This window comes from Lethenteron reissneri, chromosome 21 (assembly GCF_015708825.2).
Source record: "Lethenteron reissneri isolate LAM-NWPU_2019-01 chromosome 21, ASM1570882v1, whole genome shotgun sequence".
NCBI lineage: Eukaryota > Metazoa > Chordata > Hyperoartia > Petromyzontiformes > Petromyzontidae > Lethenteron > Lethenteron reissneri.
Window position 1 is genome coordinate 21,291,723 of NC_083799.1, and position 14,265 is coordinate 21,305,987.

The 14,265-nt window shown below is 41.6% G+C and overlaps 1 protein-coding gene across 2 annotated transcripts; it reads right to left on the reverse strand.

The window, feature by feature from the left end:
- Positions 1-688: 688 nt before the first annotated feature.
- LOC133345390 (UDP-glucuronosyltransferase 1A5-like) lies at positions 689-14,265 on the reverse strand. 2 transcript variants are annotated; one of them, XM_061556097.1, is made up of 6 exons: positions 14,016-14,265; positions 10,504-11,373; positions 9,197-9,328; positions 7,322-7,409; positions 4,565-4,784; positions 689-2,363 (listed from the first exon to the last, which is right to left on the reverse strand). In XM_061556097.1, exons 2-6 carry the CDS (start codon positions 11,368-11,370, stop codon positions 2,054-2,056), a joined length of 1,617 nt encoding a protein of 538 aa, XP_061412081.1. In that variant the 5' UTR covers positions 11,371-11,373; positions 14,016-14,265; the 3' UTR covers positions 689-2,053. The 2 variants fall into 2 exon arrangements, with proteins under 2 accessions (XP_061412081.1, XP_061412080.1); XM_061556096.1 differs by having other exon boundaries at positions 689-2,366.

Here is a 14,265-nt window from a genome sequence, read left to right on the forward strand (position 1 = left end):
ATTTGGAGTTTGCGTGTCTCTCTCTCCGTGGTCGGGTGGATTTTTCTTCGGGTCATCCTGGTTTTCCCTTCAAATTTAGAAACATGCATTTAAAGTCTGTGACTGAAATACATTTCCACATAACAAGACACTTTCATGAGCTATCATTTGTGACCAGGTCTCTTCTGAAAAGGACCTATACAGCTCAGCGGCCCTTACTTAGGAAAATAGTAATACATAAATCGCCTCATCAATCGGGCCATTGGTAATATGCTACCACTTAATGTTTGGTGATTTGTGAATCATTTATGTCACATGAACAATGACCAAATATATATTTTTTCAATATTTTAAGTGCTGATGTATCTGTCTGCAACCACTGAATTGACTGAACATACATTATCTCAAGTTTTTGATTACGTTTCTTTAATGAAAATCAAATCACAACATTAAATTGTAAGCAGCGAATCATCTCACATCATACACTATGGGGACCTCATTTGCCAGTAAAAACATGATAATTGGTTCTTTACCCTTCTATCTGGCAACAAAACTGACACCTTTTTACAAGGAGTCATGTTTGCATAGACCGCAATACCTGCAGTCATAAATACAAACAAAAGACATAAGGACAGTGCACATTATCAGAGTTATGTCTTTTGTTTGTATTTATGACTGCAGGTATTGCGGTCTATGCAAACATGACTCCTTGTAAAAAGGTGTCAGTTTTGTTGCCAGATAGAAGGGTAAAGAACCAATTATCATCTCACATCATGTTTAAAGAAGAGTATTCTCTTTAATTTTGTTTTTAAAGGCAATTCGGCAAAAGGATGGCCCGCTGCCTGAATCAAGCACACGTTGTTTGAAACAAGTAAACCCGTAAAAACAAAGTTTTTCACTATAAATCCTTTATATGCGTGGCATCGGGGCGGCTAGAGTCCTCTCATCCTCTGGCTTGAGATGGCTGCCACCTATGGGTCAGATGATTGTCTGGCAGCATTAAACAATTGGTAATTAAATATTTTTAAAAAATTCCCTAAACAGTGTAAAATTTTTGAATTTTTTTTCACGAAAATGCATTGTCACGCACAACGAGTCTGTGCTCGATTGGATCACGGGAAGTGGGTTAAAAAACGACCGAAAGATTTGCACGGTCCTAAGCAAGCAAGTGAACTTAATATAAAGGATTTAAAAAAGGTTGAAACAATATCCCTGCTTAAAATGTGGGTTTATAAAAAATAAAAAATAAATCGTGTCAAGTGGACAACTTACGCAACTCAAGCGAAATCGCCGTTAGCCCCTTTTTCAGGAACATCATGATGCTCGGTTACATTGAAGCATTCGATTAAGCCAAGTACAATCTGTCCAGAAACATACTAGCTAATTTTCAACGGGGAAGATAACCGCGTTCTGCAATTGCTCATTACAGAGTTGGAGGCACGGGACAGGCGAAATGAGGACTATGGAGATTATTGATCGAGTCTTTCCGACAGACCTGTTCTTCACCTGAGGACGGCTGCTTGCGTTGTGGCCGAAACGTTGTGAGAATTATTTTATTATGTTTTATTTTTATTATTTTATTATTTCCCTTCTACGTGACTTTACCGAAAGAACCAAGAAGATGAATCCCTGCAGTCACGAAAGCTTTAAATCAAAATTTACTTTGTGCATTTTCTCCTAAAATTGCCACAACATCAAGTGCGTACTGCCGGTACTATGGGTGGATCTCTGAGCCTTGAGACACCTGTCCACTTGATCACCTTATGATGTCAAAGTTTCATAGAAAGCAATCAACAAGAGACCAATTACCCAACCCAATACAAAATAAAATTACCGTACAAAACCAGTCTCAATCGCTAACATTCAAAGTGTCTCCAAAGCCATGCGTCGACAAAATCTACTTGCTAAGACCACTTGAATGAAATTAGCCAGACGTTATTTAAAAAAAACACATTCAAGGGAATTACATTCGCATTCAACTTCAGAAAACAAAATCAGCACAATCATATTGTTTTCGAAGATATTTACACGTGCACTAAATGTAATATAGATTCTTTTTTTGCTCCGATTAAAATCATTTGTGTTTTTTAGAGGCTGCCATTTCTTTGCTTACAGTGACGTTACGATGTTTGGCCCTACAGAGCCAGCGACAGCAGATCGTGATGAGCGCAGTCAACACGCTTGTCACCAGGACTATGGCTGCCAGCAGAAACGCCGCCACATCAAAGCTGGCCTCCTGGTACCAGGTGAGGTGGTGAGCCGCCACTCGCAGGTGCCCAGCACCGTGCCGCATCACAAATTCCACCCAGAACACTGCCCTGTCCATGGGCTTCTGCGGCTGGTCGTGGTACAGACGCGAGAGAAGTGACGCCTTCTCCTTGTAGCTGCTAAGAAAATCAGACACGGCAAAGGCTGCAGTATCATCCAATTTGCATGACTGTTAAGACCCACCAACGACTGCTATCACACCGTGACCACCACTGCAATCACTTTGAGCAAGGAGTCCCCTGATGGGCTTTTCTGGACCCTAATTGCACGTGACGGCTTTCGTGGATGCTTTGAGTTTCTGCTAATCAATTTTAATTACATTTCCTTGACTAGTTGAAAGAAAATGATGTTTAAGAATGAACTAATGCACCTTTCATGGGCTCCTCGGAGCTCTCTCCAGCCCATTAATTTACGTCGACTGCGCTTCATCATCGTTGGAATGTGTTCGTACCCACGCCAGAAATGTCTACTCGTCAATACTGGTAGGAACCACCTGGTTCCACCAGCCCACAGGGGATTATTGTGTCCGTCCGTCCGTCGTGCATCCAAAAATGGAAGGGGTGGGGCTGGGAGGAGAGGGGAGGGTGGGGAGGGGCTGGGTGGGGAGGGTGGGGAGGGGAGGGTGGGGCTGGGTGGGGGGTGGGAGGGGTGGGTCTGGGTGGGGAGGGGCTGGTCACCCCGTGGTTCCCTTATAAAATTCAACGTTTAACCTACTCACGCCGGCTTGTGTCCGCCCTCACAGTCGGGCATATTTGCGGAATACACCACGCCGCCGTTGACCCTGGCCATTGACCGAGCAACCCAACGTTCCTACCAGCTCCCTCCGCAGGAATGTGTTATATAAATTCGTGCACCACTTATATTATGGAGCACACAGAGAGATTAATAGTACACGTTGCACGGCCTGCTGACTCTCAGTATGTCGAGCGCAATGTTCATTCACAATGAGTCGAACTGCAATGCAACGTCGCCTCAAGACGCTGCTCATATTCATCCCACGTATCTGTAAACTTTGGCAATGTTATGGCCGTCTCTTTAATTGCTGGAATGATCGCAATGCACTCTTTTTCGTGGTGGGGAGGAGGGATGTAATTGCAGTCCCCCCTCAACAAGGGGTGTATGGGGGGGGCTGTATTCAGAGGAAGCTCCTTCGGGTATTTGTTTAGAGAGGCATCAGCTCAAGTCAGTTATTCAGCCCACCAACGATGACGTGATTTCTTACGATCCGAGGTCATGATACAATGCAAGAAGGAATAACACGAAAAATATGTTATTGTCTCTGCCATCGCATTTCTATAGTAGTCTCACTTTTTTGTCTCTCTATAAGCCTGAATGTATACATTATTGTCAATAATTAAATCAATGATTACATTCACGATCCAATACGTGTATTTTGAGCATAATAAATGATTAAATTAACGCATTACCACTTGACAGCATGCATTGTGACATTTACCCGTGACATTAAAGAAATATTCTTTGTGAATGCCATCAAAAGTGCCATGTTTAATATCTTAAAACTCTCTACCATGATTTTTGGTAAACATTTATATATGATCATTGTTTTTTTACCCTTTTATCTGGCAACAAAACTGACACCTTTTTTTTTACAAGGAGTCATGTTTGCATAGACCACAATACCTGCAGTCATAATGCAAACAAAAAACATAACTCTGATAATGTATGCACTGTCCTTGAAGTTGATTGGTCCACACCCGAGACAGCTTTCCTTAGAGCCTAGTCTCACATGGTGTTCGACCAGATGACGCCAAAAGGCACACAACTCAAAGACAATGCACCATCAGAGTATTAGAGCTCGGGGTAAGCATTTACACCATTGAAACCTCCTTTGCCAGTAGCAAAATATGATAATTGTATTTTTTACCCATTTATCTGGCAACTAAACTGACACCTTTTTTACGTAAAATATTATCATATTTTTACTGGCAAATGAGGTTCCAATGGTGTAAACATTATATACGTCAATGAAATAAACACAAAAAGCAGTTCCATAGAAATGAGTTTTCAATCTGTATTTAAAAGTGCATTGCTCCAGTGGCTTCCTAATATTGGAAGAAAGAGCATTCCAAATGACCGCAGAAGCGCCTCTGAAAGCGTGTGATGCAGTGACAGTCTTTGTTCAATGGCTCGAGCGGAAATCTTACAAAATTAAACTCATAATCAAATTGCAAAATCCACAAAGTAAGATAGTTTGGCATGGCAGAGTGCGATGAGACTGCACGCCTTTCCTACACAAGCTCCCACCGGTGCGATATTACCAGCCAATCGCTTGAGACGCACCGACCCACCACCGTACCTCTTGTGGGTGGCGATTGTGGAGATGGACGAGGCGAGAGAGCCAGCGTCGAGGGAGTGAATGTTGAGCACCAGTGCTGCACCCTTGCTTTGCATGCGGGCCATGTTTTCGAACTGGTCCCCGAAGAGTGGCAGGCCGAGCATGGGGACGCCATAGCAGATGGCCTCGTAGATGCCGTGCGATCCACCGTGCGTCACGAATACACGAGTCTTAGCGTGGGCTGTCGTCCACCGGCACCATCACAGCCAGACAGGGACACAACGCATACTCGGATGATCTTTTGAACACTTTGTTCAATAAACTATAATCTGAAACTATAAACTGTTTTCATCAGTTTAACACGTAGGCTTTCGCGACCAATATTATTCATAATATAGGTTTTTGGGTCAGACCGCGCTATTTATAAATGTGTCGTAACCCTCCACCACCCGACACGGCCAAACAGTAAAAAATGGGTCACGTTTTTTCAAAGGACAAAATAATTCACTTCTTTAGCACACCGGTGTGTTGAAGAGAGAATCAACAGTATTTTAAAATTTGAGTACGACGTTTCGCTGGTAATTACAATCAGCTTCATCGGGCAAGAATGGTGAAGCTCTCCTGTTGCTCCCGGTCTTAAATAGAGCAGCAGCAGGGTGACGTCATAATTTAATTCAATCTGGTGCAATGATTCGATGTAAGGCCCACTGAGCTATATTGCCCGTTTCCAGAAGCGACCTGGCCACAATGGCTCAACTTAGTGGCTTATCATATGGAAATGTATAGCAGCCAAATACTCTAAACGCATGTTTTTATTTGTAAAGTGATAAACCAGAGGAAACTCCACGCGACCACTGGTAGAACATACACATTTCAAATATCCAAACGCCAAATATACAGGCATGAGGGTTGAGATCGAACCCACGACTTCCTGTATACCAGGCGAGGTAGTTCATATCACTGAGCGATACATAGCTTTGGAACTAGAACATAAAGTGGCTTTGGTCAAATATTAATTATTTGAGATGTTGTACGAGCATGTTTTTCTCAGTTTGTGATGACACGTTAGCTAAATAATAATTCTCAGCCATAACCATATCTGACGTTCGGGCCGGATGCCCTGAGCTATAGGCAGAGGATTAGTAACAGTCTCATGCTGTTCACATGGCCAGGGCATGACGAGTTTATACGACTGAGTATTTTACTGCGGTAGATTTTTTTGTTCGTGCAAAAAACTGCACGTAAAGCTAAATAGGAGTAATACTATTTTACCAATTCAAGAAACCCAATTCGAAACGAAAGCTAAAACATTTTTTTTTACTTATATGTGGTGGGCTACGAGGATGTGTGTTTGAGAAACCGTATTCTTGATGAAAAGCTGGAGTAACAGAGCAGTGGTGCACATGCTGGGGGCTCGTGCTATCAGTTATATGATGTCTACATGTTATAGTTTACGTTATCATGTGAGAATAACTACATGTTATAATCCATGATATAACAGTGGCGAGCAAAACTTGGTCACCCATATATACACCACCCATGCTAGCCCAATTGGAAGACTTTAAAACCCACATTCTGATTTCTTGAGTGTAATTATCTCTTAAGAACTTAACATTTCACTTTGTTATACACTCAATGCTGCTCCACTCTGGACAGTGAGGATGAGCTAAGGGGGTGGCCAGAACCAGTTCAGATGCTACTCACCTCCGATTAGCACGGCTGGCTACGTACGGTGTGAAAGAAGTTCAACAAACATACGTACATACAGTACATACACACACACACCACTGATATTAGCCAGGGATGGGAATTAAACTCAGGTCATTGTGCAGTACACAAACCACCCCACGGTAAATGTTACATCTTCCACGTGTTTTGTTTAGGACACGCTTATATTAAAACATGCACAGGCATTGCAGCTGCAGAGACCTCTGAACCTTGGGGTGGATCTGTGCCCCCTACCGTATTCTCCACAATTCATCAAATGAACTGTGATTTGGATTTGTAACAACCAAGTCGCTTCTAGAGGGTATCCACAATGTCACATTTTTCGCTGGTCCGATAATACCTTAATTAGGTTATCACACAGCGTGTGAAACAGCGATCAGGGCAAGGCTGTTCAGTGTCAACATCAGGTGGGACGATAATACTGTAAAGTGAACGGATGACCCCTAACTAGTGGCTCAACTACATGTGTTAGATCATGGGACCTCCTTTGCCAGTACCAAAATATGAGAATAGATTTTCCCATTTTTTCTGCCAACAAAACAGGTGTTGAGATGTTAAAACACCAAATTGAAATCTTTTATAAGGTGTGGACCAATCAGTTTCAAAGACATTGCATATATTATCAGAGTATGTTTTTTTTGCATTCTGACCACAAGTATGATTCCTTGTAAAAGGTTTCAGTTTGGTGTTTTAACATCTCAACACCTTAACTTTGGAGCTTTCGTGACTGCAGGAATTATTCTTTGGTTCTTTCGGTAAAGTCACGTATAAAGAAAAGTATGCTATTATTTAATTTATTATTTTTTCTTTATACGTGACTTTACCGAAAAAACCAAAGAATAATCTCAACACCTGTTTGTTGCCAGAAAAAAGGGGGAAACCTATTCTCATACCTGTGTTGGACACAACTACAATTTGCTCCCTGGATTCCAGATGTCCAGAGACACTTTAGGGCTTGCTTGAAAATGAGTTGATGCTGTTTAATAAATAAATAAATGAAATATGCACTTTTAAAATGCTGATTATAATTATAGGTGTTACCACACGCACCTAAGAGGTCCCTCTGTGGTAACCAGGGCATCACTTTTGTGTTGTTTGAGAGCTTTTCGACGGTTGGTCCTTCATAGCGCCATATAACCTTTGGAGTAAAACACAAATGAATCAGCAGAGTTTTCACCAGCAATCAATGCTCTAGATATCGTATCACACAAGCTAATTCTATATATACTGTAATCACCTTCCATGGTACGACACAATGTAAGTAATGGGTGTGGGGAGCTGTACCCTTGCAGCATACTAGCCCACTGTGAAAAGAAAAAGGGCCCAACTGCATTCAATGTGCGTGTGTATTAAAATAATTGCATACTGACGAGCTTGTTTCATTGCTCCAAGAGAAAGTAAAGAATATTGGTGAGAATATAGACGAAAAACATTCATGTCTGCTGGTTATATTGACATTTTCAGTCCATATACACCTTCGAGGTTATGCATAATCAGTTTGTTGTTCTTCCCCCGCACCTTCGATTAGCACGGTTGGCTACGCACGGTGCAAAATAAGTTCAACATACATTCAACCATACAATTATGGGACATGTGCCAATACTGTGGTGCTGGATTGCTCTGCATCTTTGATCCAGATGTAATGTCAGCAAAAAATACCCATGCGGGATTTGGCCAGTGGGAATTAACGTTTAACAGTCAAGCAAATGAGTAAAGTGCATGGCAGTCTTTTAAGGTAAGCCAACGCCCCCAGATTTAAGTATTGTCTAATAAGACAAGATACAAATATATAACTAAAAAATAACAGTTCAATTTAAAAGTAACCTAGTAACTTAATGATGTATAAAATCCAGTGTTTAAAAGTAGGTTACGGTGTACACAGCTCATTGTAAATGATTGTCAGATTTAATTGTAAATGAGGCAATAATGCAATGTCTCGTGCAATGACTGCACATATTGTCTCGGGAATTAATCACATGAGGAGCAATGCCTTGGATATCCAACAGTGCCAATGTAAAACTCACGTGGCCACAGCGTCAATCTGCAGCAGTGTGAATATTTAAATTAATGTTTCAATATCACACGGAACTAAATTGAAGCAATATGTAACTGGATTGTTTGCGCATTTAGATTGTCAGCGACCATGGAGAAACCTGTTCTCTAGGACCTTCCACAAGTATTATTATCGCGCGCAAGGCCTTGCCAAGCCAAGCGACAGCTGCCACTTCATCAGCAGCGTGGAGGGCCATAAAGGCATAAACCACCATCGAGTCCAGTCAAAGGGCAATCATTGACAATGTGCGACACGGTCAGTCACTGACGACATGCACAGAGTGGGTTGTGGACACGCTGGTCACAGGTGTGGAGGTTGGCTGCACATATGACCCAGGCCCGTACGGAAACTGCTGAGCAAGGCCCATGACGTGGGCGAGTTGATGCCAGGAAGACGCATGGTGAGGATGAGGGATGAGAAAGTGGTTCTTGATACCTTTCACTATGCAAGGAAGGTCGCTTCTTGCATTGTGAAGCCAGCTGGACGTCACTTTGATTCATATTCATTTCCTCAATTCAATGGCTGGATATACATAAATACTAACACACTGGGTCCAATGACAACCACTCTCAGGTTGGCCCTCACATAGCAGGGCTTCGACTTTTACTTGTGTTTTGCATCAACACGTATGTATGATATGTAACTCTTAAAAGCTATATATATATATTTACAGCCCATGAGAGACCCATTTATGTCACCTTCTTCCAGCAGCAATCAATTAAAACATAACTGACATAACCCTTGGTTATACCTTGTGCAATCATGTAACATGTATTTTGTCAAAGTAGAGTTGGATTCATATTTTGGAAGTCGTGGGAGAGGACCACATATTAATTCAGCCATCTGCATGTGATGCGTAATTTCCTTATTACCTTTTGTGGGATTCTGCCCAGGCCCTCTGCAAGAATGTTTGCTATTCTATGAGGAATGGCTGACACCAAGGATCCAAATGACACCACCACCACACCATGCTCCCCAGAACTCTGCACAAACTCTTCCAAATCCTGCAAAAGAAAAAACACACACATGCATTAAATAGGCGTTTTATATTTGTTACAGTGTCTAATTATATTCTCTAGTGTGTAAACATATAATAAAAACAAGTTGTCTTTTGTACTCCTGTCATTTAAATACAATTTAGCTATAAATTATATATTTCTAGATTAATTTCCCCAGAAATTAAACTCTGCCAACTGTTTCCCAACTTGCTTCCATTATATGAATATTATCCATATGAGCAGAGCATGTAACAAACCTAATACTTAATTGTATTATACTGAAGACAACGATGTTTTCAGTTTATCTATGTGTAGTGCTGAATTTTATGCGGACTTCTTCTTTTTCCGTCGTCACTTTATTTGATCAAATTCAGCACATTTGGCTACCCAGACTCCAGCGCGTTCTCCGCTCACTCGCCGCGCTCCGCTGGCCTCGCTCGCTCCGTTCCCTCCCTCTCTCTCTCCGTCTCTTTCTCCCCCAACTCTCCTCTCTGCTTCGCCCGTCTCGGCTTCGATCGTCTCGCTCTCCCTCGGCTTTTCCGTCTCACTCCGACTGTCGCTCTCTCGTCTCCGCCTCACTCCAACCGTCGCTCTCTCTCGGCTTGTCCGTCTCACTCTGACTGCCTCTCTCTCCGTTCCCGTTCCACTGCTAGCCTATCCTTCCTCTCGTCTCCTCTTCTTCTCCTGCTCCACCGCTACCCTATTCTATCTCTCATATCTTCTTCGTCTCCGTCTCTACTGCTAACCTATTCTTCTTCTGCTCCGACCGTCTCAGTCCAGCTCCCAGCACAACTCCCCGTCTCACTCTCATGCTTCCGTATTTACGTATTTATCCCCGTCCCTATTAATTTCTAATTAATTAACCGGCGTCCCCCCCCCGACGCCCCGCGCCCGCGGCCCCTGCTGCCACCTGCTCCCATCCCCAGACTTACTGGCGCCACCTCGCCCCTGACAACAACAACCGGCCAATCACTGCCCTGTATCCCATAATTACCTAACGAGTCGTCTCCGTCCGGCCGTCGTGCCCCAGCAACACCTGCTTGTCCTGATACGACCCCACTGTCCACAACCCACATGTGTTTACAATTTCCCCCCTTGGCGCGCGTTAAACCACTACATATGTGTAAGCGTGAATATAAGAGCAAATTATTCGTGCAGGTAAAGAGTGGAGGAAAAAATACCTGTGGAAGAGGTTTAGCTTCACCAGATGTCATACCTCCGACATTCACCATGTTGGGCATAGTCGGGCGGGGATAGTCAAAGACAAAGTCTGTCCGGTACAGCCAGATGGACGCATTGCTAAGCAGCTCCATGGCCGTGACGTCCCGGCCCAGGTGGCGCCTGGCCAGCTCATCAAAGCGTTTCAGAAGGAAGTCAATACACAGGTGATCCTGCTTGAAACCCATAAACATGTTGGTGACCCGCTCGGTGAAACTCATGTGGTCTGTGAAGCCTGACATACTTTGGGGAACGTACGACGATGGTGCTGGGCAGTGGGCAGCTTTTAAGTCGATATTGCATGGAATACCACGCATTAGAAATATTGACGGGAGCCCCAGTGCATCAGCTAAAATTGCTCCACATGGATCCATGGGGTCAGCGAGAAGAACCTTAAAGTTATAGGTTCGAAGTCGCTGCATCACAGCAACATTGCCAAGTAAGCTATCACACATTCCGGCAAACTTCTTGTTGATATTCTCCAAGCTCCTAAAGGTGAATTCTGTAACGCCATCTGTTTCTTTAAATACCATTTCTCGTAAAAACGTCTCTAACATGTTATGTTTATCAACAAAGGGCACAGGGAAGGTCTCCGAGTCTAGCCCAGGCGTCTCCCCCACCATCATATTACCTGTCGCGGGTAATGCCACGACCACTCGGTGACCACGCCGAGATAAGGCGAGGGACAGATCACGCAGGCTCATCCAGTGGCTGCCATCAGTTGGGTACACCAGCATGCCACCCACAGCACGGTCACCGTCAGATTTCTCCTGGCCCATGGCCATGTGCATGAAGACGAGGGTTTGAGCAAAGCTGAAACACCACCGCATGGCCTGGCAAAAACAATACACAATTGATCGAAATACGGTCGTGGTTTAGCTATTGTCTTTTTGTTCTTTTTCATTGGTTAATATTTAAGGTAGAAATTGTGATAACTCTAAAGACTAGAGATAGGATGAAGCCAAATTTGGATTAAAATTTGATTTGCTGTGGCACTTTTCTCGGAGTTGATAAATCCAAATCTGTATTCAAAATCGTATGCATTTTTGGGCAGAGATGTGCATCCTGTAAATTGAGTGTGTTTAAGTGTAAATCTGTGGTACACTGTTACATCTAAAGACGAGGCAATCACACACACACATTACATATTGGTATACTATATGGAGACACGAAACAAAAGGTTTACAAGTTAAGGAGTACAGATAATAGTATATATACTGTTGTGTAAATTCTTGGGAAAAATTGGTAGTGAATGTTTATTTCATTAACAATTTACGTAATGTTTCTCAAAAAACGATTTGGAACTGGATTGCTATGTGACGATTTTGTATTTTATCACCTACGGACGATAGTTTATGTTATATTGGTCTCTTTCTGTCCTTCTAACGAGACAGGTTGCTCAAGATTGAGTTGTTGGACGTTTATATATATGCTATATGGATGACATATTGTATAACTATGTAAAATATTAACTTAAACAACAGACAAAAATCTTAACGGCTCCCTAATTTATACATACAAAAATCAGCATTGTAAGTTTTTTCCTTTTATCCAGAATGTTATGCTTTTACAAATATAAACTGACCATCTGTGGTAAAATAACAGATGTTGGCAACATAATGAATTAATCTTACTCTTTGGTTCTTTCGGTAAAGTCACGTAGGTAGAAAAAATAACAAATCACGACGTTTCGATCGCAGGTGACAACAACAACAACAACTTCAGGTGAAGACGGTCGCTTGTTGTTGCGATCGAAACGTCGTGATCTATTGTTTTTTCTACCTACGTGACTTTACCGAAAGAACCAAAGAGTAAAGATTCCTGCAGTCACGAAAGCTTCAAATCAAAATTGAATGAATCAAAGTTAATATTTAGTTTAAAATGAAGCGATGTGTACTAACATGACATGTCCGAACCAAGCATTAGGAAATATTCATTATGGATGTTATGGTTTGTCATTTGCCAGTTATTTTTTACTTTCTGTGTGTCTTTGAAGCTGATACGAGTTATCACATTAGATTCCTACATTATATAAACAAATGATAATTAACATATTAAAAGTTATGTCCTCTGCAAATACAAATACAAGTTGGTGCCTTGTCATTTCGTTTACTTTTTTCACTTTCTAAAATTCCATTGATAAAGATTTGTGTTCATCTGATTCAGTTAAGGATTCAAAAGCTCAGAAGAAAATTCAGATCTGATTTATTCGGCTATGATGGATTTGTTTAAAGACAACTGAATATATGTACGAGAGAACTGCATGTCTTATCGTGAAACAGCTCACATCATATTTTTAGGTATTCAAAGTACGTTTTTTTGTTCAAATTTCCAAAATATAGTATCCATTGCTGTTTTACTCATTTATTCTGTAAAATGTAACATATCGTGAAGGCATATTGTTTGCAACATACATTTTAAATGGGATATCTTAAAACAATTTAGACATTCATGAAGTGCAGAGGATGAAGGCCATTTGTGTTACACGTGACCTTCGTTAATGCAGTTGGGTATTGTGCAAGAATCTCAAAAAAGACGAGTCATGCCATGTTGCCAGCTTTTATCTGGCGTAACCTTGGCTATATCCTTAAATGCTTTTGCAAGAGCCACATTTCCAATTGTAGTCTGCCCTTTCCACCATGACGAAAGAATAGATTTTCTCAAAAAGTTTTATGCTGATTTTGATATCGGCATCATGTCGTCAGGTGAAGAGTACATTCGGAGATCTTACAGAGAAGTGCAAGCCTTTGTTAGAGAATGGCCTGCAGAAGCAAATATCACAGAGCTACCCTTGAGATATGCATACGAGAGTAATGTTAATCACATGACAGTCTAACCGATATTTTAATTCTCAGTGCTGGAATTTGGTCAAATAACATGCTGAATCTAATTCAGACCATCAAATACAGTAACTGCAATGGAGACGCTGGTGGCATGTAGTCAAAAAGCGAATTTCTAGCACTTGTACGTACTGTTGGAACAGCAACTTAAAGAGTGCAAAGATACATCTTAACGGCCTATATACTGTATGGTACTGGTTAGTAAATCCAATGTAAAGGTATGGACACCTATTAACAAAAACAGATTATTACAGTGTATAAATGATGTGCAATAATCTCGATGAATTTGGAAATGAAAAATTATTGCAGCCGAGCCAATCAAAACAATTATCAGGAAGACCCAACTTGAGAGAATGCCTTCATCTAAGAAAAAACACACGGATTTATAACTGCTATTAAGCAATCATAACAAAACGGCTTACAACAAAAAATAACCCATTTTAACATTCCAACAATGTTAAACTCACCACAAAAACTACATTTTAGATATCTGTCATAGATTCAACAGGTGATGGGTCCTCACCAGTTTAATAACTGAATGTTATTGTTGGTTATAAACAATATATATCCAACAACAACGCAGCGTTAATCCAGGCACTTGGCTTCAATATTCTAAAAATACTTTCCGTACTTACTGCTTAATCTTTTTTTCTGAAGTAACTTAGATGCTCGGACGAGGCAGCAGATCTTGATTTAGGGGACACTGCTTTGCATAAATTGTGCTCATTCGGAAGCAGAGAAGGCAATCGTCCAATTAAGAGGAGCGTGGCAGAAATGTTATAAACTTTCAAAACACCACGAATGCAGCTCGGCTGTGAACACTGCGAAACGTTGAAACACGTTACACAGCGCACCGTTCCGTGGGTGTACGCCCTTTGGTTAACA

Bases quoted from the DNA above. Each gene is read 5' to 3' on its own strand.
- LOC133345390 (XM_061556096.1), bottom strand. From the start codon at position 11,370: ATGCGGTGGTGTTTCAGCTTTGCTCAAACCCTCGTCTTCATGCACATG. The intron at 9,329-10,503 runs GTATTTTTTCCT...TTTCTTTTGCAG, and splicing joins AAGCTAAACCTCTTCCACAG to GATTTGGAAGAGTTTGTGCA. The intron at 7,410-9,196 runs GTAATAAGGAAA...TTTACTCCAAAG, and splicing joins TGGGCAGAATCCCACAAAAG to GTTATATGGCGCTATGAAGG.